General features: G+C 38.4%; 3 protein-coding genes across 8 annotated transcripts in view; 1 reads left to right on the forward strand and 2 right to left on the reverse strand.

The window, feature by feature from the left end:
* Positions 1–1468: 1468 nt before the first annotated feature.
* Positions 1469–7618, forward strand: LOC107103646 (derlin-2-like). The gene is made up of 7 exons (XM_015403424.1): positions 1469–1575; positions 1765–1830; positions 2897–2970; positions 3056–3149; positions 5964–6159; positions 6266–6356; positions 7363–7618. Exons 1-7 carry the CDS (start codon positions 1486–1488, stop codon positions 7439–7441), a joined length of 690 nt encoding a protein of 229 aa, XP_015258910.1. The 5' UTR covers positions 1469–1485; the 3' UTR covers positions 7442–7618.
* Positions 7619–9682: 2064 nt separating this feature from the next.
* On the reverse strand, positions 9683–16357 carry LOC107103645 (SWI/SNF-related matrix-associated actin-dependent regulator of chromatin subfamily B member 1). The gene is made up of 9 exons (XM_015403423.1): positions 16213–16357; positions 14172–14283; positions 13871–14000; positions 13428–13565; positions 12991–13118; positions 12728–12894; positions 12454–12644; positions 11775–11906; positions 9683–10070 (listed from the first exon to the last, which is right to left on the reverse strand). Exons 1-9 carry the CDS (start codon positions 16294–16296, stop codon positions 10031–10033), a joined length of 1122 nt encoding a protein of 373 aa, XP_015258909.1. The 5' UTR covers positions 16297–16357; the 3' UTR covers positions 9683–10030.
* A 3326-nt stretch (positions 16358–19683) lies between these two features.
* Positions 19684–26770, reverse strand: part of ralgds (ral guanine nucleotide dissociation stimulator) — a 56272-nt gene continuing 49185 nt past the window's right edge. For 5 of the 6 annotated variants that reach the window (XM_015403431.1, XM_015403430.1, XM_015403429.1 and 2 more), the window contains exons 13-18: positions 25607–25702; positions 25324–25528; positions 25161–25235; positions 24807–25085; positions 24586–24700; positions 19684–23483 (exon numbers count right to left, since the gene is read on the reverse strand). In XM_015403431.1, coding sequence (XP_015258917.1) covers positions 23308–23483; positions 24586–24700; positions 24807–25085; positions 25161–25235; positions 25324–25528; positions 25607–25702 — 946 coding nt within the window. In that variant the 3' untranslated portion in view covers positions 19684–23307. The remainder of the gene's footprint in view (positions 23484–24585; positions 24701–24806; positions 25086–25160; positions 25236–25323; positions 25529–25606; positions 25703–26770) is intronic. The other variant, XM_015403427.1, reaches the window with a different exon arrangement.

Raw genomic sequence — 26770 nt, forward strand, 5'->3', positions numbered from 1 at the left:
TTGCTAATTTACCAATTAAATGCTGATAGACATTTCGAAAGAACATTTTTCCACATTATTATAATTTTTTCCCACGTTTATCTAAAACTTTATAATACCTCGGTCAGATTTCAGGGTTTTATAGACTGCAAAAGGAACCCATCACTAGAAATCCATATTTTCCTCCTGCTTTAGAGTCCATTCGGGTATTTAGGCTTTATCTTTTTAGAAATACAGAGCATGAGACGTGATAGCAAAGTTGATTTCTGTCAGTATTTTATATTCAAAAAGGCTGCAATATAATATACTTTTGGGTCTGAATGTCTTCTGAGGAAAGGTTCGGCTGGTTTATAAAAGCCCAGAAAACCTGGAGGACAATGGACTGAGACTCATTAAGGAAGTTAGGAGGAAGGTCTGGCTGCTCTGACGGAAAATATGAAAAACCCATCTGGATTAAATCTTTTGCACAGTAGAAATCCTAAATCCTATAAATCCTAATCCCTGTTAATAAAATTAAACACCCCCATGTTTCTTCAGGTTGAGAACCGCTGCTCCACAGCTTTGCGTCCTTGCTCACTGCAGCACTTGAACTCTGGCGGTTCAGCTCAGACTGTCGTGTTCATCACTTCATGTTGTTGTTTTTCAGTGCAGGACGCTGACGAGTCGTTACGGTTTTTCATCGTTCAAACTTTGCTCTTTTTATTTACAATCTGCTGCGTGGGACTCAGTTTAACTCATTTGTCAGACTGATTTCCACATATTTATACACAAACAGCAGAACTTCTTGTACATACATGTCTTCATTTGATATGTTTAACCATATGTAGCTTATTAACTGTAAAAATGTAGGAACTATGTATGTTTTTACCTGTTTTTCTCTGCATCCCTTCTAATAAACCTTTTGCCTTGTTATCAAACTACTGCCTAACAGATATCCGGCTTGATTTCTGTTTACAAATAAAACATTATATTAAGTGCCCTGGGAACTTCCATGCAAAAAAGTCAATAACCTTTTTAGATTCAAATGCCTCAAATGTAAAAATTTGGATGGAAAACATAATCAGTAATTGTATAAATAAAGCTTTGAGGTTTCCTGTGTGAAAAGTTTTTAAATTAACATGTCAGAATCAGTTAAAATTATTATTATTTTCTACAACAAGGTAAAAGAGGTAAAAGAATGTAGTTATTCTCAATTTCTAGTTTTAGTAAATGTTAAGTCCAATATGAATCAATAATTTTTTGTTTTTTATAACTATCTACATGTTTAGATATTTTTATTTATTTTCAGGGGTTTTATTTATTTTTTTTAAATTATAAATAAAATGACCTTTATCTCTGATTTCTGCCCATCTAAAAACATTTATCCTGCTAATCCTGCTAGAGATTCAGTGTTTTTTTAGAACTAATGGTGGGTGGATCTGATTGGCTGTTGGTGTGAGGTGGGCGGGGCCTGGTGTGTCGATGCAGTCAGAGTAAATCATGGCTCAGAGGGATGCAGCAGCAGCGATGGTTCTCAGTCTGACTCAGGAGTATCTGCAGATCCCCGTGGTGACTCGGACGTACACGACAGCCTGCGTCCTCACCACCGCCGCTGTGGTAAGACTCACCAGAACCAACTCAGAACCTTATTAACTCATGCTGTTCTAAGTTCTTCTTTATTAGAACCAAACTAATAATTGATCTGTGTTTGTTGTTTGATTCTAATCAAAATTCACCTTAAGCAGTAGGGATATAATCAGTGAAAGATGAGGATGACCAGAACTACACTTAACTTATTTATTTCAGCAACTTCAAGTTATCAGCCCGTTCCAGCTGTACTTCAACCCAGAGCTCATCATCAGCAGATACCAGGTACACAACCCTTGGATTCATTCTCACCAAGGGTTCAGCTTTGTGATGAAAGTTGGTGGAGACACTTAAAGGGCTCATGGACTTTCAGTTACACGACACAAACGCTTTCAATAGGGTTTGTATTTTCCAAAAATGAGCTTAGACATATATTTATTGAATGCTTTCCTATTGTTTAGACCAGAGCTCTTCAACGTTTTCCAGGCTAAGGACCCCAAACTGATGGCAAAATGGAGCGGGGACCCCCCTACTTATATATATTGTATGAAATTGTGATATAAAAAACTGGTCCTATAGCCGCTCTATTACAGATAGATTCATATAATGAAAGTAATTTCTCCCTGGGATTATTAAAGTATTTCTGATTCTGATTCCTGTCTGATGGGACAGGTGTTGTGAATGAAATGGTGCCTAGCCTGAAAGAGCTCCTGTGTGTCGCTGAATGTGTGCATTGAAGACTGAAAGACATCTTCTGCCTCCATTTATCTGTTTACTACAGTGTGCTGCATTCATGTTAATGTGGATTTAAAGACATTTCAATTGCAGGGGGGAATATAAAAAAAATAAATAAATCTAATCAACTAAAACTTTCACGACCGCATGCAATACCACTGTGGACCCCCTAGGGGTTGCGTACTGTACCTCCTGTTGTAGACCTCCAGTTTAGAACACAAAAGAATAAAAATACACTGATATTTATATTTACAGGTAGTTAGACATTAATGTATAGAAAAGAGGATGAATAACAGCCGATTCCGATGCCAACAGCAATATATCATCCTCCCTAGTATGGAGACAATTTCCGTTTCAATCATCTATCAATCCATCCAGAAAAATGTGGATGGAGTGATGGATTTTCTCCCTTTCAGCTACATCAGTGGTTATCCTCCTTGAAAAGCAGCAAAATCAAATTTAGAAAATTTTCCCACAAATTGTTGAGAGCCAAAGTCTATGTATTGAAATTATTGGTAGGGTCTGTCCCCTGCAGGCCAAAGTTGGGACATGTCCACACCAGTCCTTCAGAAAGTTACGCCTTTGATTCTCACTCTTACTGTGTTCTGTTTTTCAGATATGGCGTCTGATCACCAGCTTCCTCTTCTTTGGCTCTCTTGGATTCGGTTTTCTATTCAACATCATCTTCCTGTATCTTTTTCTGTTGGGATTTTAAAAACAATGTTTGTTATGATCCGTGCAGAAAAGCTGCAGCAGAATCCTTAACTGAGGTCAGCTATCGGTACTGCCGCATGCTGGAGGAGGACAGTTTCCGAGGAAGAACGGCAGACTTCGTCTTTATGTTCCTGTTTGGAGGAATCTTCATAACTGTATCCTGTAAGGTTCTAAGAGCAAAGATGTGATTTCGGTTTAGATTCAAACATGTTTGAAGGTTTACAGTTGGAACTAAAATGTTCAGGTATAAGGTTTAATTAAAAATGAGAGAAGCTACGCTCTATCAGGTCAACTAAGTCCCAAGGGGAGGAAAAATGTGTATTACTCATTAATTAAATTTTAACATAACTTAGGCTGCATGTTGGGTTTATTAGCTCTGTTGCCTTGCAGGGAGAAGGTCCTGAAACATGAAGGTTGGATTAATTGGCATTTATAAATCGCTGCTGGGTGATCTTCAGCCTAACGAAAGGCAAAACTGGTTCAGACAGTTAATTGATGGATGGATAAACCATAACTTTGAAGTTTTTTTGTAAATAAATAAGTACTCCTCATGAATCAACACTTTAAGCAAATGTTTTTCCATCTAATTTCACATCACCCTGGAGAGATTCTGGTCCATTCTTCTCTCCATTATAATTCACAGATGTTTGTTTCTTGCTCAGGTCTGGACTTTAGCTAGGCCCCTGGAGCAATTTGATCCTTTTTTTCCCCCTATTAACCTTTAGATTAGCTGTTGTGTTTGGCATCCATGCCTTTTTGCACAGAGAGGTTCATCGTGGGGTCAGTAGGTGCATTTCCACTGCAGGAACACTTTCAGGATCATAGGGTATTTTTATACAGAATTTTTTCTCCCTAATGGATTTATCTACCAGCACTAAACCAGGTAAAACAATGGGTAAAATATTCTTTGACGGCCTTCTCCTTCAGCTCTTGTGGAATTAGATTTTCACGTAGAATTTGCCCTGATATCTCAATGTTTTTTAAGACAGTTCTCATGTAAATACAAGTTGAACTCAAAACTAAAATCCTGAAATGATGCTCCCTCAGTTGCTAACCTTTCATCTGATGTATTGAATTGGACCTTTTAAGGAGCTCAGACTAGATAATGTCCAGATTCATGCAACAAACATGCGGATAAACATCTAGTATGTTTGTTCTGAGGAGTTTCTACAAGTTAAAAACAGGCACCAACAGCATAGTGCACACACCGTTCATCTTTTTATAAAGATGCTTAGCAGTTTGGAGGCGGAAACTTTTGTTCACATTCCAGTTTAATGATGGAGATCTGGGTCTGTTTAGCTCAGACGCCGCTTTCAAACGGACGCACTAGAGCTTTATGGGTAGTTTCTACAGTCGTGTTATGTTTCATGGGTAGTTTTAAATGATGGTGTGTGAAGATGGTTTCTGCTGAAATAACCAGGACCATAAACCCGTGGTGACATATGAGTTTAGTGTCAGCTTTAATGAGTCCATCACTTCCTTAAGTAGATTTACATTCAGGAGGAAGAAACACATTAGCTTTAGTTTCACTGTGTGGCCAAATACGGATAATTAGTAGAAAGTACCTTTTTTTTTTTCCAAAATGTTTCATAAGTAAATGTAACTTAATGATACTACCCACCTCTGCAGTTAAATCCTAGTATCTGTCAGGTTTTCTTCATCCTAGATCAGCGTCGCTCAGTGGTGTAGTTAGTAGTACTAGTTAGTAGCATAGGTTCTCTCTGAGTATTACAGGTTCCCAACGTGACAAAAACATGGCTGTTACATTGATCCAGGGGTGTACAACGTTTTTAATCCAAAAAGCCATTTTACCATGAGCCCAGGTCAATAGAAGATCAGTGAGAGACTCAAATATTGCATGATCTTTAGAAAAACACATTTCATTTTAGATAAATATCTGCAACAGGAAACTGTTGCTTTTTTAAACTGTTTATTTGTATTTTTTATTTATTTAAAAAAAGACAAAACATGACATTTCATAAATAAGAATCACTGATTTTGGATTTTTGTTATATTGGATATTATTTTATGCAGAAAATGCATAGATTTCAAGCTAATGACAAGAGGTGTAGATTTAACAACACATTTCTCATTCTTTAATGTTATTCTGTGGTGAAAATTAAATTAAAATGTTCTCTTAAAAATCTACTGCAGCTTATAAGACTGGTATTCAAGCAGCTTGTCTCTAATTCCTGCTTCTTTCCTTCAATGTATTATTTGAAATTAGGTCAACGGTTCTTTAGATGAATTAGAAGAAGATGATAAAATACTGATTTATGAATAAGTGCAGAAAATGATAAATACGTTAGGATGTCTGTATTTGTGGAGAGAAAAAGGCTGCAGTGATGCACCTCACACATTTTTCTCTGTAAATACTAAACTGTTCAAAACAAATGATCTGAGTTTTGCTTTTCACGCATTTAAAACACTTTATAACATCAGGAGATAATTATTCATAACTAGACATTTATGGTTTCTTCTAAAACCTTGACATTAAGGCTCTGGAAGAAACTTCTCTCAAAAATAAAACCTGATTGTTGGGACAGAGGTGGCCAGTCAAAGACAGCAGGTCACATCATTACAAGAGGAAATGAAAATTAACTTGTCCTGATGGGAGAAACAGAAGTCTAAACACTGGATCCACGGTTCAGCATCACATTGCGTGGATATTTATTCCCAGTCCAGACTTGAGTCCTTTAACCTTTATTGTTTCACTCTTTTTAGTCTCATGGGTGAAAGTTTAGAGCATGTTTCTGAAATGTGAGAAGAATCCCAGAGGATCTCATCAGTCTGGCTTTAGACCCGATTCCCAAAAACAAAAGTGCAAATTCAGATCTAAAGAATGAATTACATAAAGAAAGAAATGAAAAAATCCCTTTATTTAATCTAGATTATCTGTGCATAGTATAACAGTAAAGGTTGTTCTTTCATAAATTAGATTTATTTGAATTTAACCTGCAAGTCTCCAGCTGCTGGGTCTGTTTGCCGACATCATCTTCCTCGGCCAGGCCTTCATCGTCATGCTGGTCTACGTCTGGAGTAAAAGGAACCCGCTCATACCTGTAAACTTCTTCGGCCTGCTGAGCTTCCAGGCTCCGTTCCTCCCCTGGGCGCTGATGGGATGTTCGCTGCTGCTGGGAAACTCTGTTGCCGCCGACCTCCTGGGTCTGAAACCTTCATCACCACCAGTCTGGTCCTTTCAGTTTCACAGATCTGAGTTCAAGTGTTTGAAATGAACGGGGGATTTTTCTATTTTTTTAAATTCCCTCAGGAATTGCCGTCGGACACGTGTATTACTTCTTAGAGGACGTGTTTCCAAACCGGCCGGGAGGAAGAAAGCTGCTGACGACACCAGAACTGCTGTGAGAATCTCAGTATATCTTTGCAACAAATTCAGACATGTTTATTATTCATCCTTAAAGCTCAAAATAAAAGTGGAAACGGTCGTCAGAAGCTCTTGAACAGGGAAGATATTTCAGAAACAGGTCAAGTATCAGGGTGAGAAAGTTTTTCTCTACACTTTACCGTGTGTTTTGCCTTCGACTTCCATTTCGACTTAATTTTTAAAGAACCATATACTACTTTTGTGCCTGAACATAAAGCATAGCACCAAGTAGGAACACATAAATGTGTCTGAGGTCGTGCTTCTCGACCTAAAAAAGGATGGATTGAAATTAGAGACCCGTTTAGATGATTGCACTTTTTTTTATAAAACATGAATTAAAACAGGGACCTTAGCAGCAGGTAATCAGCTGATTTATTGATTGTTGCACAAAAAATGCTATTAAGGCGATTCAAAAAAGCTTAAGATCCTGGTGCTGACCTTTAGAGCCTTTCACGGCCAGGCTCCCTCCTGCATTAGAGACTTAATGTGTCCTTATACCACCAGGGGAGATTGCTCCTTTCAGGCGGTTGCGCCGGCGCTCTGGAACAATCCTCCGCTTTCTTTGCGCTTACTTGATTCTGTTGATGTTTTAGAGAGTGAACTGAAAACCTATTTAAGGAAGCATTTTAATTCCAGTAGATTAAGGGTTGTTTTATGACGTCTTTTGTGACTGTAAATGTATTTTATGTGTAATTTAATTTTGCGAAGCAGTTTTTAAAAGGTGCTAAATAAACATTACTATTAGAGAACTTTTGTCTAAGCTGTAAAAGAGTTTATAAAATGGGCTTAACTTTCAAAGTAAAATGGGAAAAGGAATTGATTATCGCTCAAAAAGGTGTAGAGAATGTGGATGAACGTTTTTTTTTTTTTTCATAATTTTTCTATTGAAAAAGCTTCCTGGATGGGAAGCGAATCTTTACCAACATAGTGAGAAAACTGCACTATAGATTAAAAGCTCATTGTCGTTTCTCTCTCTCTCACAGACGGGTCATGTTTGATGGACCTGAAGGACGCGACCATCACCTCCTCCAGGAGGAGCAGCAGGAAAGAAGAGATCTGTAGCAGGTTTAGGAGCAACACAGCTAAGAACTCTGGAGCTGCTAAAATCAGGAGCAAACTGCTTTCTGAAAGGAGCTGCAAAGGCTGGAAAAAGCTCAGACTCATCTATAAAATAACAAGGTTTCCAAAAAGTTCTCAGGTTAAAATAGTTCCAGACTTTCTTTCTTTGGGACATTTTTATAAAGCGTGCATCAAATACTTTTCAAAATATATATATATATATATATATTTTTTTTTTTTAAACTTCTCACACGGTTTGTCTCATTGCATTAAACTTCTATGTATTTTATGTGAGCACAAAGCAGATCAAGTGGACAGAAACGAGCATCATCAAAGAAACAAACAAAATGTGTTTAAAGGTGAATGCAGAATTAAGGAGGAACATCTGACAACCAGAGACTGAACATAAAGAGGGACCAGAAGCCTCTGCAGCCTCACATGAGAGCCGACAGCCTGGAAAACCACACAGCTCTGTCTGCAGACTCTGCACTTTCACCCGCTGCCTTTGTGGCCCCCCTCTCTACCAACAAAATGGAAACTGCTTAGCACAACAACAACAAGACAGAAACACGCCTCAGTGGGACTCGGCTGATGAAACATGGGTCAGGACTTTGTTTAGAGCAGGGCGGGGTTTGGATTCACAAGCTGGAAGCTCCTGTGAAAATTCCCCTGAAACTACAATGCTTTAATAGATGCATCCTATTTGGACCAAATGGTTAATTTGCCTTTCCAGCATGCAGCTTAGGTTGAAGCAAACACACTCAGGGAACGCTGGGTGGAAAGCCTGCGCTCCAAAGCAACTGCTGCTATGTTTGGCAGTGAGGGTTGGAACCAAGTCCTGCTAGAAGATGAAATCAGCATCTCCATGAAGCTCATCAGCAGAAGTACTTCAATTTTACTTATAAAATACATTAAAACAGTTGAACCAAAGCACAGAACAACAGTTTAAACCAAGATAAATTATTAAATAGAAAAAAAGCTGCTCAAGGCTCAAACAGAAACATGAGGCAGAAGCTTTAGAGAAAAATGGATGGAGATCATTAAAAAGACCCAACAGGTGAGATTTGACTGATCGCAGCATAGAGAGTTTCAATAATCCTGTTAAGTTTGGATAAAATTGATTATTTTAAAATTACATTTAGAATAGACTGGTTTCAGTTTAGTAACCTCATGTAACTGAAAGATGCTTTTTATGGAGAACAGTGCTGAGCTGTTTATTAAACCTGGAGACTTATCTCTGGTAATAAAATTATCTCTGCTTTCTGGTCATGAAAGCTCAGAATTCACAGCCATCTGTGGTTTGAGGCCTTCAGGACACTTAAGGTAGAATATTTGTAGGAGAAATCTCAAACAATCATATGCATTACAGTGAAAGGTGATGCTATGATTTATAAAAGTTGATCAAAAATGAAGATGCAATAAAAAGAAAAAGTTAAGAATTAAACCTCATGGAACTCCATAGGAGTAAAGTGGTTAGATGCACTTTGCTCAATTTAACTTTTATGTGGTCTTTTTTGTTTCACCTTTGATTCATTTTTTAAGCAACTGAAATGCAAACCTTACTTTTATTTAATTTATTAAAGAGGACTTTGGACCCATTGAGCAACAGCTCCATGCTTTAATTCACGGTACATACTCAAAACAAGTTTACGCCTCAAATTCCTTGTTTTTCATAATCCTCCCAACGCCAGTTATCCAGTTTTCTTCCTTTCACTCAACTCTATATAAATACACCTGGATAGAACAAATTACGGAAACCAGCTTCTACAGCATCAACCTTGAATAGCCAACCCTCTTTAAGGATGTCAGATGTTCTGGGTATCTGTCCAATCAGCAATCTTCTCAAGGGTTTTTATAGTCTGACAGATCAGAGGCTCAGGAACCTTCTGTAGATGTTACCAAAGCAATAACTGTGTGCCATCTTGAGTTTGTATTATATAACTTTTTCACAATACTCTTAATTTTCTGATGATTTTAAGTTTTTATCTGTAAGGAAAAAATCATCTAAATTGCAAGAAAGGCTTTAAATATTTCACTATACCTGTAATAATCATCAGTTTTACTCTGAAATGAAACGAACAAATAAACTTAACAAGAGATTCAATTTTTATATTTCTTTAGATGCTTCCATCTAAATTTCTCTATTGTGACGCAAACATCTGACTGAAAAAACAAAAAAAAAATAAAACAGTAGACCGTAAATATTTTTCTGATTTTTGTTTTTATTTTGTAAGAATTATTAAAATGTACAAAAGACAACAAATACAACAAAACAATATATTATTTGAGTCGGGTGTGTTTTGTCTCCCTCTGTGGTTGGGTAGAGAGTCAGTGGTCAAAAAGAGCAGCTTCTCCAGGCAGAGGGGGGAGGGGCATGAAGGAGGTGGGAGGGTGTCTTTCTTCTTCTAAGGGTCTTCAACAAACAGATTTAAAATGAAAAGTAAACGGCGAGCCGCAGGCAGAATCCAGCCGAGCGAAGAACACGTCCAGACGCCAGGGAGGAAAAATCTCTGCTGCTGGCGAACTGAACCGCATGGTCCTACCTCAACTGTATGAGTAACGTGTCTGTAGGGGGCGCTGCTGCCTCGGGGTTTACCACGCAGGTGCTGTATTCGCCAGACGCCTCATTCGTCTGTGGGAAAAAGGCAGGAAGAGTGAAAAATGGGGCTTTGACATACAAACAATTAAAGACCAAACTGTTTGATTCTAAACAGCTAAGCAAAGTTTTAGTTCCTCTAATCTGATCAGGTAGGTTTTATTTAAAATGCTCCATGTGAAATATATAGAACACAGTATTCATCCTCCAGCCCTCACCCTTGTTGTCAACGATGAAGATGACGAAATCATTTCATAACAATAACGAAAACTGACATGGATGATGAGTAAAACAGGACTAGTCACAGGTTTGAGCTTTAGTCAAGGAGACGAGACTAAATAAAAAATAGCAGGTCGTCGGTCAGACTTTTAAACTGCATCATCGTGCTGTAATCAGCTAAGCAATATAATCCGTGCTGCTGCGTCTTCATTGATCTGCCGCCCACCTGCCGTACAGCGCTACACGTTCTGCAGAAGCACAGATGGATCACGGCAGCAGCGACAGGGTCTGAGAAAATAATGGTCCCACACTGCACGCTCAACTCTGACAAACTGCTCTGATCTCATCTGTTCTTGTGCAGAAATGCGTCTTTGTGCGCCTAGCTCCAAGTCTGTGCTTCATGCTCCACTCTAATGGTTCGCTCTCAGCACTATGGCTCTTCTATCGCTACTTAATAAACTATGTGGCTGATCATCCTCTGCCATGCGTAAAAAAATCACTTTGTCTAACTATCAAGATTTTATTTTATCTATCTCAAAAGAGGTAATAATAAACATGCTTTAAGGAATCCCTAAATTACATCCAAATAAGTATTTGATTGCATATTGTTTATTTTGGGATAAAGAGCCAGATGGGAAGGTACATTGATCAATAAATATTTCTCTCTCATTGTTCTAATTTCTATCAATTTAAATATGATTTAAATGTTTCCTTGTATTGTCATTAAAACATTTTCTATGTTTCCTTTGAATATTTCAACATTTTATTTAACATATTAATTTAATTTAGGTCTTGATTGCCATTGCAGTACAAGGCCATTATATAGTTTCTCTCTGTATTTTTTTTTATATCAAAACCCTGTGAATTTAAATCTATTTTGACCCCTGAGCAGTGTCACTAAGGGGCAAATTCTCAGAAATGAAGCGAAAATGTTCAAAGTAGAAAGAAGAAGGTTTTTGTTCTTTGCTTCTTTTAGAGCAATGAAGATTTTATGGATCTGTGTGTAATACATAATTCATGGTAGATCAGGAAGTGTTTGCTTTTGGATGGAAACCTTGTATGTCTAAAACCATTCCTTTATTCTACATTTTGTTAGCTTGTCTGTCTGCTATATTAACCAATATGATGTGTTGAACTAGATCGGCTATTTTCACAACTTTTGTGAGACACTTTTATAAAAAAGACCAAAAAAACAAAAAAAAAAAAAATGTAATTGAACTCTATAAATCAAAGTTTTCTGCTAACAGCAATGATGACCTGGAAGGCAGCATTCTATAACCAGCTGTTGTAGTATCTAGGCTAGAGCTGTCAGTCTGATAAATAATCTGGTTGTTATTCCAACTTGTAAAGGTTACCTTTTTTTTTTTTTTTTTTGCAACATAAAGCTGACTAAAACTAGACTAAAACCTTTTTGAGTTTTAGTTGACTAAAATAAGGATTGTCCTTAAAACTAAGACTAATAACAGTTTTTGTCCTGAAGACTAAATCTAAGATGGCTGTCAAAAACAACGGCGGCCTCACCTTGTGTTTCTGTCCTGGTCTCTGATCTTCTTCTCCATCTCTGCATCGGTCAGGGTCTCCAGCAGGGGGCACCACTGGTCAGCATCACCCGTGTTCCTGATGGCGATCTCCACAGTAGGGAGGGGGTTCTCGCTGCAAAACAACACATCTTTCAGTTTGGGAACTTTTCAAATGGAGGACTAGTTAACCGCCTTAACCTGCAGGAACTTTTCATTCATTAATAAACAATCAACTTAAACCAGTAGCATGAGAAACAACATTACAGCATGACTGTGAGCTCATGGCTACCAAGTTAAGTTAAAAATAAAAACATGTTCAGCTCCTCTTTGCTCCGTTTGTACCGAAAGTAAAAAAAAAAATAAAAAATAAAAAACAGTCCAGAAATGTTTTTCCACTTCGTCGTCCAGCTGGGACACAGATTCCAGTGTTTCCTCATCCCTGGTCCCAGGCAAAATGAGGGGATGCCTTTCACCTAGACACCCTTCAGAGCAAACAAGATTCTGTTGGCTCTGAAGGAGTCAGATTCAGATCCGTCTAATCTGGAGATGTTTGGACTCATTCTATAAAATTATGAATTAAGTTCATAATATACTGACTCAAACTACACCAAGTACATTGATAATGTCTGCCAACTCAAAGAGGTCTGACTGTAGAACATCTCTTCATCCAGATCTGCTACCTGAAGGCGTATGTCCTCTGGTGCCAGCTCAGCTGACCCCGGATGCTGTAGGCGATGGTGGTGACGAACTCTCCGCCCAGTCCGAGTTCAGAGCACAGCTTCAGGGCAAACTTCTCTGGAGAGTTCTCCCTCTCAGACATGTCCCATTCAAACTGGTCCACCAGAGAGATGTTCCCCACATGGATGTTCAGCTGGAAAACGATTAAACATAACAAATAAATAAATAAACATCTTAGCATTCAAGATACTCAGGGACGGCGGTGCAAGGTGTCACCTTGATGATCACCCTCTGGTCCGTCTGGTCCTCCAGGAGGCTGTCTGTGGGGTAGGACTCGATCTGCTGTCGGATGGCGGAGGCGATGGCAGGGACAAAAGCCAGTGGGTTCAGATCCAGGTCGTCGCACAGGATCTCAGCAAACATCTCTGGCGTCATGAGCTTCTCTGAACATTACAGAAAAACAAAGAACTCTTCCTTAATTCTCTGCTTTAAATAACATGAATTACTGGGAAAAAGAACCGGTGATGGTGAGGAGCTACCGTTCATATTCCAGGTGAAGGCATCTCTCAGCTTCTGGCCCTCGATCTCCATGTCCAGACGGATTGGGACAAGAACTTCTGGCTGAGTGGCGTTTTCGTGGATCACCGCAGGATCGTGGTCATCAAAGCTGTGGAGGACGGAGACACAGAACACGGTTCATTATATTTAACCAAATGCTTAAAAGCATGAGAAAATATGCTTTTAGAAAATGAAAAAGAGCAACACCTAGACAACTCATATCTAAGAAACCACAATGAAACCCATTATGCAAAGATCAGCTTCAAGCAAATTCATTTTAAATATTATGAGATAAACATAAAAATGACTTATGTTTGATCCTTAAATCATAGGAGTTACAGCGCCTCCTGCTGGAGGTATATAGAAAAATATAAAGGTGGAGAATTGTTCAGCCTCCTCCCAGCAGAGGGCACCTCACCATAGGGGGAAGGTCCTCTTCTTGTCCCGGCCCAGTCGGCTGCGGTTGATGGTGGTGGAGCAGGGCACTGCGTCCAGGTGGTGGGAACTGTTGGGCAGCGTGGGAACCCACTGACTGTTCCTCTTTGCTTTCTGTTCCCTGGTGGTTAAAGATCAGAACCAAACAATCATTTCCCAATGTCACAGAAAAAGAAAAACTGTAGGTTCAGTAAAACCACTGTACCAGCTGTCTCTTAACTAGAACTGTTTTTACCTAGAAGATTTTAGATCTTATAAGTAGACGTTAAAATTGAATTCAACTATGGTGCAATAGGACCATTTAAGAACTTTATGAAGCAGAAAAATATGCATTCTTTAATAATAAACCCGTCTGTATGTTAAAAATAATACTTTCATGCAGAGTTATTCTCTAAATTTGTTCTTCCAGAGTTCAAACGGAGGTACCTGAGGTAGGCGGGAGGCTCTGTGCTGATAGACACAGCTTTATACTTCTCATCGTTCCCTTCAAGGATCTCCTCAACCTCTGAGGCCTTCAGAAGCGTAACACTGGTGGCCAGCTGAGTGTAGCCATGATCTAAAAGACAAGACAAAGCATTTCATAAATGACATTAAAAAATGTAAATAGAATTCCAATTTTATTGTTATCATTTTATTTATATTGAACAATATTTATATTTGGAATGAAACAAAATAAAAAGATCAGCTCTTCAGAGCTGTCCATGACTCAGTGCTGCCCTCTACTGACCATGTGATGATTCCACAATTTTCTTCCGCTCTTCCACTGTTGCCAGTTTTCTCCATAAGGAAGGATACCGTTTATAGAGGGAGCCTCTGAACATGCGCAGGTAGTTCCCCACCTACCAAAATCAGAACAAGCAAAAAGGATAAGCATTATAAAAAAAACAGCAGCAAAATAAAAAAATATCTCAAATAGTTCTTGTTTATTTCAATGTTTTGTCAGAGGAATTTCTGTTCCCGGATAAATCAGGGAGATTTAATCTCCAAAATCTTAATATAAAGTTCCAGTAAAAGCTGTGCCTGACTGAAGCTCAGCTATCAGCTCCTATAAAATGCTTTGTAGGGATTCAGAGCTTCAAAAAACATATTATTCTTATGTGACAAAAGAAATCTGAGGTGTCTGTGTGTTCAAAATATCATCAATCTGTCAGAAAACACAATAATAATACAATAATTGATAGCTAGAAGACAGGCTGGCTTGTGAGTAGAATATCTTCCCAGTGTCTTCCAACTTATTCTGTGATTTCTTCATTCTTGGGTTAAAATCATGTTTGATGCAAAAGACGAAGCTTGTTACTTCATAGCTTTCCAAATTCAAACACTCGAGAGCCAAGAACCAAGTAAGTGTTTAAATCAGTGAACAACTTGATGCTCTTAACTTCATCCCAACAAATCAAGGTTTAGCATTTCCATAGTCAAATGTAGTGCACCGGTAAACAACTTTTAGCACAAATCTGCTAAACGGTTCTACAGTTGTTGAGTTGTAAATGTAGAAGTTTCTAAAACAGCAGAGGCAGATACAGGTGAGGATGGACATGTGCATGGGCAGATGGATCAATGGACACAGAGCTGGATTCATGCATGAATGAAGAGACAATAAAGAGGCAACTTAAAAATGTGTGATTTGGAAGTCAGGAATGACTTCTTATTAACTCCACTTCAATAACATTAGAAGTAAGACACCATAACAGTGTCTTTTTAAATAAAAGATACCACTGATAGAAGCACAGCCCTTGCTTTTTGAACAAAGTCATTAATTCCCAATTTTCACTACTTTCATAAAATATATTTTCTGATTCAATTTATTTAATCAGGACTCAGTAAAATAAATAAAAAACTACTATGGTAAATCATTGTTAATTTTAAAAGCCACCTTATAGATAGATATTGTGGCAGCAAAGTGGCAGGGTTTGCAGCAGTGTTGCCCTGCAGGTGGAAGGTCTCAGGCTTGGTTCCTGGCTGTAGCTCTTTAGGCATCGAGTTAGCATGTTCTCCCTCTGATTGCATAGGTTCTCTCCGGGTACTCCAGCTCACACAGTCCAAAAAATATAACTATGATGACTCTTGGTGTGAATCAGAGTATGTTGTGCCGGGATTTATGCTGCATTTCCCCATAGACTGTGACCCTAACGGATAGATGCGTTCCCACTTCTGAAGAAGAAAGTTGGTTGTAATATACAAATATTAAATTTAACATATTCACACTTGGAATATTACACAAAATTACCAGGTACTAAAATGTGCCCTAGATCCAAACCAGTGGTGCAAATAGAGACAATGTCTACAAATTGTAATATCCTGGAAGCAAATATAAATCGTGAATTTAAAAAACATGGCTCTGCTAATATTAAAGACATGTACTATACATATAAAAAGTCAGCCTTACTCAACATTTGAATTGTACGAGAAATAATCCAACGACTTGCACTACATATATCCTAAAATTAGCGCTTTGTTGGAAGAAGTCAGCTTAGCTTGTATGCTAACATACAAAAATGGCGTGATTTCACAAAGAGAACCCCAGTTTTTAGTTAATCAGAAGGCGGGTTTTATCCCAGACTTCATATCTAGGTAACATCATATCGACCAGCATCTCCTGTCCTCGCTCTCTTCTCATATAATCAATGAATGAACCTTCGCGAGCGGCATTCCCTATAGTTGGCCTCGAGCATACGGCTAGGCTAACAGCTAGCGGCTAATAGGCCGGTTCTACCCAACATAAAGCGCCATATCCGCGGTGGAGTTATAAGGACGGTAAAGATACTGACCTCGGAACCAATCATGTAAAATTCTCCATCCTCTTCGAGCTGAAACTTGACCGGTTTTTGACCAAACGTTTTGCTTAGCGCCATAGTGACATGGAATAACAAAGATCAGAGGTACTGCGCAGGCGCAAACAACTGGCCGATTTCTTCTTCTTCTCTGATTTAAATGGCGGTTAACAAACCACATTTGGAGCATTACTGACACCAACAACGGGGTGTCTGAATATGGAGAAGCAAGCCAAAAGGAAAAAATAAAGATATATTCTTAATTATCCTAGATACAGTCACACATCTAAAATATTTTATAGTATGTTATAAACTCATTACTTATTAAGATATATAAAATTATTTAATTTTTGCCTACTAAACTCCCTTTTTGTATATTTTCTATTTCCCACAGTTACACATTACATGCGTTGTTTTATCCTAATGTTTGTCTGTTATGTATATTGCTGTGTTGAGTCAGGACTCCTGAGCAGTAGATTAATCATTATCTTCTCTGTATTCTATTTCTTATAGTACTTCATCCAACCTTCCTTCATATTCTATAGAACTGTCTCCCTTGATATCTTCTTCCAAATGTTCTATAATGTTCTCTAACTTTAAGCTCTATTGTGCTATATGAGCCTATATAGTTGTCCCTTTAATTTCTTGACGTCTACCCTTTTCCTTTTCTTTTTTTATGTTTAATATATTTATTGGATGTTTTGCTCCTGGGAAAAAAATACATAAATAAAAATAAGGAGAAAGACAGGAAATAAAACTGTATCCTCTTTGAGATGAGTGACATATGGTGGCCTAAATCTGTAGCAGATATTACAGTATAATGCAGAATCTGAAATAATGATGACCGTCTGCTTTTCTTTGGAGTCTCCCAGCTATTATATCTGCAGGTTTTCTTCAGGCTTTTTAATCACAGCTGATCTATTGAAATATTCTATTTATTTGTTTCAACACAAAGGGCTTTAATTGTGTTCAGCTTTTCCTGAATTTAAAAGTGTTAAATAATTCATCTTGTTTTAAGAGGTAATTTCTTATTTCAAGTTTTCAACTTTACGCCACAGGCTTAATAAAAAATAATATTGTAAAATGAAATTATCTCATCTCAGACTAAATTATTTCTTTTATTTTGAGCGGCTTTTTGCTCAGATGCATTTGCTATCTTCTTTTGAAATGTCAATTTTTGAAGGGTAGATTAAGCAATACTGCAAATGACACCATGCTTAATTTATTCATATTAAAGCAAACTAAATTCTGCAGTTGTTTTAAATCTCTCTCCAGGCTGAGAATTTAGGGGTCCGTTTGGTAGGAGTTGCATGATTCCCGACCCTTCTGCAATACCCCCGTGACCCACTAAGTCCCAACCACCATGTTGAAGAAAATAAATAGATGAAATATGATTTTACACTTTTGTATTCTGTATGGTGCAGATTTAAATACGTTACTGTACTATAACTTTACAAATGACACTGAAACTCTCTCTTAAATGTAACCAGGCAGAATTTAAACCTGGGCAAATGCATAGAAGAAAAACACTGAAAAACGAATTCCTGCTTTCAATTATATTAAAATTAATTACTGTAATGGTGTCTTCACATGTCTACCTAAAAAGTGGATCCTACTGCTGCCTGCGTCCTCACTAGCACTAAGAAGGTAGAGCACATCTGCCCGGTTCTCAGGTCCTCCCAATCTCAGATAACAGGCTCAGCTCCAAAATATATAATAGACTTGTCTATTATTAACTACTCTGACCTCTCAGATATTCTGGCTTTAATCTACTCTACATACCTAAGAACCAAACATTAAGCAGTTTTTAGTTCTTCTGCTCCACTTATCTGGAGCAACCTACCTGAACGCTGAATCTCCCAGGTTCATTTAAATATACGATCAAAACCTATTTTGGAAAAGAGTTGCCATTGCATGTTTTATTTAACTTGTTAATTGAATCATATTTGGCAGTGCCAAACGAATTTCCTTTATCATGTCTCTGCAACGTACTTCCTGTGGGTTTTCCTATTTAAATTACTCGAAACCCTGTTGCGTCATCTTACACTGCTGCATATTTTTAATGAGTTAACCATTTGTGTTCAATATAGATTAGGGTTGGGCTATTTTGCCAAAACTTGTTTTTTTTATGCAACAAACAAGTATACACGTTTGGCTTTATGGTTTTGCCCTCAGGACTCAGTGCAGGAGGTTGGAAACAAAAGGATCCGAAGTAAATTGACATCTCTGTTGGATAATATTTCCCACCCCATTCATGAAGCTGTTGCCGAACTGGAGAGCTCCTTCAGTGACAGACTGCTAAATGCACTAGGGAGCGTCCTCACAGATGCTTCTTCCCAGCAGCTGGAAGACTCTAGAACCACCACTGTTCCCTATAACCTGAAGTTGTTAGATTCATACTGATTTTTACAGTGTCTGCCTTAATTAAATAACATGCTGCTGTCATTTTGCACATCTCTGATGTTGGCATTTTCAAATATCCATTACTATAAAAATGTCCATAGCTGTATATTGGTTAACACAGTATTTTGTTTATTTTTTTAACTCTTCACTATTATGTTTTTATACACTGTAAGGTCCACCTTTGTGTGACCATTTTTTTCTATAATCTTTTTGCTCGTGAATACCAGAATTCCCCCTTTGTCGACTGGGACAATAAAGGGAATTTTCTATTCTATTCTTTTCATGGCCTTAAATGCTTCAGTCCAGAGTCATCGTTGCTGGACTTTACAGTTGTATGGAAAAGTGCTTACATGTGGTTCTTCTGCATGAATCTGTGTCTTGGCTGCAAATGTGTGGCAGCAAACGAACTTTAATCACATTAAAGCCAACTGGGGGGTTGGAGGGAGAAAGTATCTACTAACATGACCCAAAGAAAAGGGTGCCTCTGATTTGGAAATAGTTTCATATATATATATATATATAAATGTACACATCTAGCTATTTAACAGCATTTGTAATTATCCAGCCCTAATATTTGTGACCATTTCTTACCAAATTACTTATTCAGTATAATCTGAAATGTGAGCAAAAGAAGTTAAAAGTATGACAGACATTTAGAATTTTACTAATGAGTCTTAAAAAAAAAAAAAACAACCCGAATGAAATAAAAACAAAGGTGCAAGATGTCTTGTTTAACTTTACAAACTTAATGTTTATTCATATATACACGAATATATTAATCTATAACCAAGAGAGGAGAGACTGTACAATGCAAAACAAAATCTTTATATACAAATCAATAAATAAGACACAAAGACAGTTTGTCACCACAGGTTTTTTGTTCTTAAGAAAAAAAAAAAAAAAAAAGAAAGAAAAGTTTGAAATCCTTCAGGGAAGAGTGGAAAAATGGCACTGAAGCAGAAATCCAAGGAAGAAACAACAAAACAAAAAGATTAAAACCATCAAAGCACACCTGGGTCCAGTTGGGTTTTTTCCTTCATGTAAAACTGGGTGTTTTTTTTTTTCTTCCAAACTCACACACAATCACTGAATTCATTTTGAACAAGGGCAACAAAACACACACACAAACAGTCCATCACATCCGTCACCCCGCAGGGTCAGAAAACAACCATAAAGTCAGACACAGAGCTGCTGAAGAGACTGATCGTTTAGAAGCACAAACCAGATTAAGATCAACAGTCAAGTTTTTACTTTTCAGACAAATACTGAATACTGCCCAAAAATCCACCCTTCCTCCCCATTTTCAGTTAAAATTTGGGAACTCTTAATAAAAGAAACTGAAACACTTGGCTCATTTTTAAAATCAAGTTAACTGCGGGACGAAGAGGAAGGGTCCTGCTCATGGTCATCACAGGTTTCTCCACAGCAGATCCACAAGCAACAGAAAAACTATTTTCACACACTTCCTGCTGCCTTTTAGGTCCGATTGTAAAGCGAGGGACTCGTTCTGGATCAAAGGCGATTATGTGAACAAAAATGAGCAACAATAAAAGGAGCTAAATACAGTTAGCTTTAGTTTCTTAATGTTTAAATTAATTTGATCACACACTTGGATCCGGGTTTTAAGATAACCTTGTAGGGATAGGATCTTTCAGTGATGTGAACGTTTTAGTTAGTGTACAATAAAGAAGTTAAGACTTTCAAATATAAAAATCCCAGCAGAATAAATTCACTGAAGTTTGGCTTTGCTCTGCAAACACGCCCGCTTTTACTTTCCTGGACAAAAATCAGCAAAACTGTCCTCTCTTAAGCGTGTCCAGACATGTTTTCTTTTTTTTTATTCCCATCTTCGTGTTCTCCCTCGAGTAAACAGTAAACACAGAAGCTAACCGTTCCCATGGCGACACAAAGGCAGCCTCATCACTTTTTCCTTTCTGTTTTTGGCACACGTTGGATCCGGCCTGCTGCCTCGTCAGACAACACGAGCGAAAATGGACCCATCGTGAAAATAAACGGTTCACAGTACCGATCGACGGGGGAGGGAGGCAGGGAGTGAAGGGGTCAAAGGTCACAGTGTTTCACGATGACATCAGTGGCAGCAGGACGGCGTTCTCGCCCTGCTGCTCGTCTCACGTATTGCTTCTGCAGCGTGTTTTTTTCAGTTTGTGTTCGGGGCTCGTCGCTCGTTTCAGCATGAAGGTTACGAAGGAACAAACGCGCACGGATAAGAACGGACCAAAATAAAAAGGCAAAAGGAGGTCGCAGAGGCCTGAGCCGACTTAGTGTTCAACACTACACCATCGTGTCATTTCTTTTAGTGCTTTCCCCTCAATTCCCAGAATGCTGTGCAGCAATAGCTGCTTGGCACCAAATGTAAGCAGTGCAGAGGCAGTGGCAGACAGGTTTTACATTTAGGGCTTCAAAACAAAGCGAAGTGAAAGAGAGCTGCAACAGAGAGGCTGCTTTTGTGTGAAGTGAGGAACAATGGCAACAAAACAAGTTGGTTTATGTGAGGTGGGTGAAGAAAGCCCCTAAATGTGATGAAACTGTGTTAATGTGAAGAAAAGAAAATGTGGATCAAAGACACCTACAGTAGAAGTTTAAAAAAGACGAAAGAGGACTGAGAGAAGCACGATGGTTAGAGTTTTCTTTTATGGATGCTTGGAAGCATAACCGGCGCTTCCTTTAGGATTCACATTCATCTTATGTCTGAGTTTTCCACACGGAAACCCTTCCAACGGAGCTCAGACACGAGCGACTCGGCTGCATTCAGAGAGACCAGAGCTGATCCAAGCTGAAAACATGCGGCACATTTGGAAAACTGAACGTATAGAAAAGGGTCAGAGGGCCGCCATGTTGGAAGAAATTAAACTGAATCGCAGAGATTTACTGAGTCCAGAGGATTCTCAGCAAGAAACCTGATAATCTTCATTAGAAATAAAAAAAATGTGGATGTTTTTTCAGCTTAAAAAGGGATTAAAAAATGGATTAGGAACAGCAGCCATCAGTGCTTTAGTTTGGATCCATTACGACTCTGCATTAGATAAATAAACTCTTATTGTTGATTAGTTCAGATATTCTTAACTTATCAACTGAGGCATAAGAGTTCAGAGAGAAATCTGGTTATTTTTATCCATTTTATTAATATCTTTCGATCACTTTGTAATTTTTTTTCTCCTGATTATCATAAATATCAAAAGATCAAGTAAATCATCAAGTAAGACGTTCTATATGAAATGTAAACATTCAAATAAATCAGTAAACTGATCTGGAATTAATTATTATTAATCATAGCTTGGATCATTACTCAAACTTTTAAATTATGACTATTTCAATTTTCAAAAATGTAATTTTTTTATTCAATTCCTTCCAGGTTCTGCTGTACGATCTAATAAATGTTTATCTGTCAGGCTTTTACCACAGGAAGCCAGTGGGCGGGGCCTTAACTGTTACAGACAAGCCGGTTGGTTCGCTGTTCAGTTTTCTAACATATCAGGGTCTATTTGACAAAAGTAAAACTTTTACTTGCACATTAAAATAGGAAGTACTAATAATTTAGTTCATAACTTATTTAAAATGTAAATTTACTAATTTCAATAAAGAAAAATTTAGATACGTTTTAAAATAATCAAGCATAAACATTTTATAATTAGCATAATTATGAATTTGATCGCGGCACTTTTGGCCTTCCATATTTTTAAGGATAATTTAACTAGTCAACTCTCTCTAAATAGACATTTTGTTTTTGTTGCTTTTTTAAACTTCTGTGTTTTTCTTCCAACATGGCGCCTGGCGGTTTGGAGGAACATGGGAAACCATGAGAAGATGAGGAACAGCACCACATCAGAGCAAAGATGAGAAAAACAAACAAAAAAACAATAAACAAAACAAACAAACAAACAAAGCTAAATAAAAATATTAAAAACTGTTTATATCATGAGTCTATAAACAGAAATCACAGGGTCCTTTCTCAGAATATGCTGCACAGACCGTGTTTTTCATATTTACATTCTGTCTGTTCAGTCTGTGTGAAGTGCGATCGCTCTGCTTGTTCTCCATGTAGTGGTTCTGACCTGGTAAAAAAAAACGCAAACGGAGGCGTGGGAGTTTTCTCTGGATTATGACGTTGCTTTGAAGCTTTTTTTTTACCATTTCCTTTTTTTAAAAATACTGCAGAGTTTCAGACAAGCTTCTTTTCCTCCAGGTTCTGTTGACAAAACGGCGGTGAAATCCAGGTAACGGCGTCAAAAGGTCAGGAACGCTCCCAGCAGAAGCACATTCTGAGCCTTAAAACGCAGAGCTGGAACCCTGGATCTCGTCTTGCTTTGTCTCTGGATGATGAGCGTTAAGAGTGTGATCCATTGAGGAGGATTAAAAAGTGAAGGTGCAGAAGGATGGTTGAACTGAGATGTAAACAAAAACGTGAGGCGTCAGATATTCAGATGTTTGATCCCAACCAGGTGGAAGGTGATGAGTCCGAGTTTGTCCCACTTTCCTGAGTTTGTAGCTGTAAGAAAACAAACTCCCATTTCCTCCAAGGGTCCTGAAGAAGCAACTCATCCAGTGAAGTGCTAAAGTGCCACAGAAAGGTCCGGTCTCTGCCTCAGTCCCAAACGTGGACGCTCCAGGTTGGCTCGTCTCTCCTGAGGACCAGAAACTGGGAGTCCAGCGGGTGGAGAAAGGCGGACCTCAGAAAATCCCTTTAGCGATCTTCAGTCCCTTCTGCTTCATGCGAGGCAGCGTTGAACTGGCCACGGTCTTGGCCCGCACCGGCCGGCCCAAGCCGCGCTTCTTTAGCACGAAGTCGTAGTTGGCAGTGGAGTTCATGGCGTAGAAGACGTTGGCGTTATCTGGAATCCGGAGCTCTACACATAGAGAGAATACATGGATCAGTGCATTCTGACTTCACCACTACGGCTGAACGATTTTGCCAAAAATCAAAACTATTTTAAACCAATATTAGGATTTTATTTCAAAGAACTAACCACATGCTTGTTCATGTTTTACTTCAGTGTTTCTGTTTTTTTCATTCCCTTGGAAGCTTGCCTGTCAGGAGTCCATTGTTCCAGGACTGAACTTTAACCTTTGTTTGGAAATGGGCCAACTTCTGCAAGCCTAGATCTGCGTGCTGATTGGAAGATTCTTTCCTTTTTAGTGTAAGCAAACCCCCTTTAAGCATATGACCATCAGTTAAGGTGCTGGAGTGAGAAATTAGTCCCTTAGTTTTGTTAAATGTGAGCAAAATTGAGCAGCTCTGCAATGAAAATGTTTTTTTGTTTTTTTTAACGTCATTAAACTGCAAATGCAATGAATTGCCCAACCCTATTCACCACAGTCTGCTGCTTTTACCGATTCTACCAGCTTTGCACATCTACAGCTCAATCAGATGGATAGAGAGCATCTCTTATCAAGTGTTACCGCAGGTCCTTAGAACGGCCTAGTCAAAGTCAGGACCTAAATCCATCTAACGCAGGAACGGGCTTTGATTGAAGCCCCCATGTCACCATCAGTCTTAAGTCTTCCGAAGCCTCTTACTGGTTTGCTTAAGCTCCATTTCTGTTCCAGATGAAAAACACCCCCTCGCCCCAGCATGAAGCTGCCACCACCATGTTTCACTATGGGAATAGCATACTAATGGTACAACGGGGTGTTATTAGAGAAGGACTCTTTTGTCTCGTCGCCACTATGGCTTGTTATAAATTAGAGAAGGACTCTTTTGTCTCGTCGCCACTATGGCTTGTTATAAACTGGTGTCTTTTTTCCTGCTGCTCTTACATGAAGGCAATGTGCTGCACTGGAATTTACTTAGGAGGTTCATTTCGAAGCATTTCTGAAACCACTTATTTTCTTCCACTTTACATTTGGATATGTAATTTTGTTGATCATCAATCCATGAAAAAAAATAGGGTTCCACACTAATTGTAACTTCTCTGGCTGCGTGTGTCAGGGGGGGATCACTTGGCTCACCTTTGTCCTCTGAGATCTTCTGCATCAGCTCGTAGTCCTCTGTTTTCTCCCGCTCCAGGTTGTGTTTGATCATGGCCTTCCTGATCACTGCTGGGGTTTTGTCTTGACTGGTCACCTGAAGGAAGAAGATAAATAAAAAAAAGTCAAATTCACAGAGACGTTTCCTTATTTGAAAACATCTGTTAATTGGAAAATATTGAAACAAAAGCAGAGAAACTGACCAGGATGCTCTTATACATGTTGCCGTTTTCCACATCCAGGCTGACCCTGATGATGCAGCAGTCGTCCACCTGTTGGTTGTAGAGCGGCAGCGACAGCGTGGAGTAGTTGGACACCGCCGACACCGAGCGTTTGTGGGAGCGGGAGGCGGACAGCGGCGTGGAAGAGGAGACCGAGGAGGAGGACGTGCTGCTGGAGCCCGAGGCGGAGCCGGAGCTGGATCCCATCCCAGAGGTGTCCAGGGAGGACAGAGACGTGCACTCCCAGAACTGAGGAGGACACTGCACAGGCGTTACCAACCAAAATAAGTCGGAGATAAATCAATAGGATAAAGCAGAAAACATTACAGTCAATACCGTTGAGGTCGTATCCGCAGCTGGAGCTTCTCTCCCTAAAGCAGAGACGGTGAGCTTCACTGAAGGAGTCGATGTCTGGAAAGAAACGCAGATGTTTTAGAAGCTGGACATGATGACGAGGCGTTCAGGCTCCTAAGATCCCATCAGACTTCCTGCCGTTCACCTTCCTCTCGTGTCCCTCTGGTGAATCAGACAGAAAGCTGGTGTTCACATCCTCCAGGTCCGACCCGCTGGAGCTGACAGACGTTACACTGAGGGCGTCGCCGCTGTCCCCGCCTCCTCCTTGGTACGGTCTGTAGTGGGAGTGGTCGAAGGACTTTGAGTGGGAGCCTGCGCCGCCGCTGCAGCCTGCCTCCGTCAACTGCCGGCTGGACACAGAAATAGAAGCGTTAGTCTTTGTGCAGAAAAAGACTGGAAACCGTGTTGAAAAGCTGATAAATACTGACTCGCTCCATCGCTTCATGATTCCTCCGTTCTTCTTGGCTCTCAGCGTGTTGCTGGCCGACTCGGACAGAGGCTCGATCTCACAGGACAGATTGTAGCTGAAAAATACAACAGATTTTTTTTATTTAACATAAAGTGTGATGGAGATGGTCACAGATTCAGCTCAGGAAAATTTGTTAAACCTTGGAAACAGTTTTATTCTTTGAAGATATAATAAGGAGAAAGTTTGAAAAAATAGTTTATAACACAGTAGGGTTGTGTTTATGGACACGTTAAAAAAATTCAATGTGATCATTTATGACCTAAAACTTTGATTTCTGTGTTAAAGCTGTACAAAAATAAAATGGGAAACACTGAATTTTATTGGCCAATTTTAAAATGTAAAAAAACCACAAAAAACTATAACCCTGTATATTTGAAAAATTGTTTCATAAAATGTTATGCAAAGTACACTTACTTAAAAAATGTAATAAAACATAAAATAAGGATGTTCCAGTTTAAAAACAGTATATTTTTCTGCATTTTTTTCTTAAATACACTTTCTCTCTGTTTCATTTTCAAAGTTTAATAATATTTAGGTTCATAGGGATAAAAAGACCCAAAATAAATCAAATAAACTGTAACACTTTTTTCAGACTAATCAAAAACAGAAAGAAAATAAAAAGTTATAATCTTGAGATTTGACAAACAATTAATTTATAAACATAAAATACTTTTAAAATATAACTTCCAAACTTATATAGATCCGTATCTTATACATATCATTTTGTGTGTTTTTTTTCACTGTATTTACTCCTTTAATCTCAGACAAGTTTAAAGTACTGGTTTATAGAAATTTTATTATATTAATCATTTTAAACATAAAATTGATATTTTCTAAACATAATCTTCATAACATGTATAAGTATCCTATTACATAGCATTTTATATATAGATTTTAAAATGCTTTTAGTTTTTTCTCCTTTAATCTTAGAAATTTGTTTACAGTTAATTCAGAGTCAATATTATCATTTTATATATTTTCTACCACCCTGAAGCTTTTACAAACCACTCAAAATGTGAACTTTAATTTGCAGAAAAAGAAAATGGAAAAACTGCCCTTTTAATCTCTAACATAATGATCTTTATATTTCTATATCAGGCCAAGGCAAAGATGAACAAAGATA

The sequence above is a fragment of the Cyprinodon variegatus genome, unplaced genomic scaffold (assembly GCF_000732505.1).
Source record: "Cyprinodon variegatus isolate N-32 unplaced genomic scaffold, C_variegatus-1.0 Scaffold1497, whole genome shotgun sequence".
Classification (NCBI taxonomy): Eukaryota; Metazoa; Chordata; class Actinopteri; order Cyprinodontiformes; family Cyprinodontidae; genus Cyprinodon; species Cyprinodon variegatus.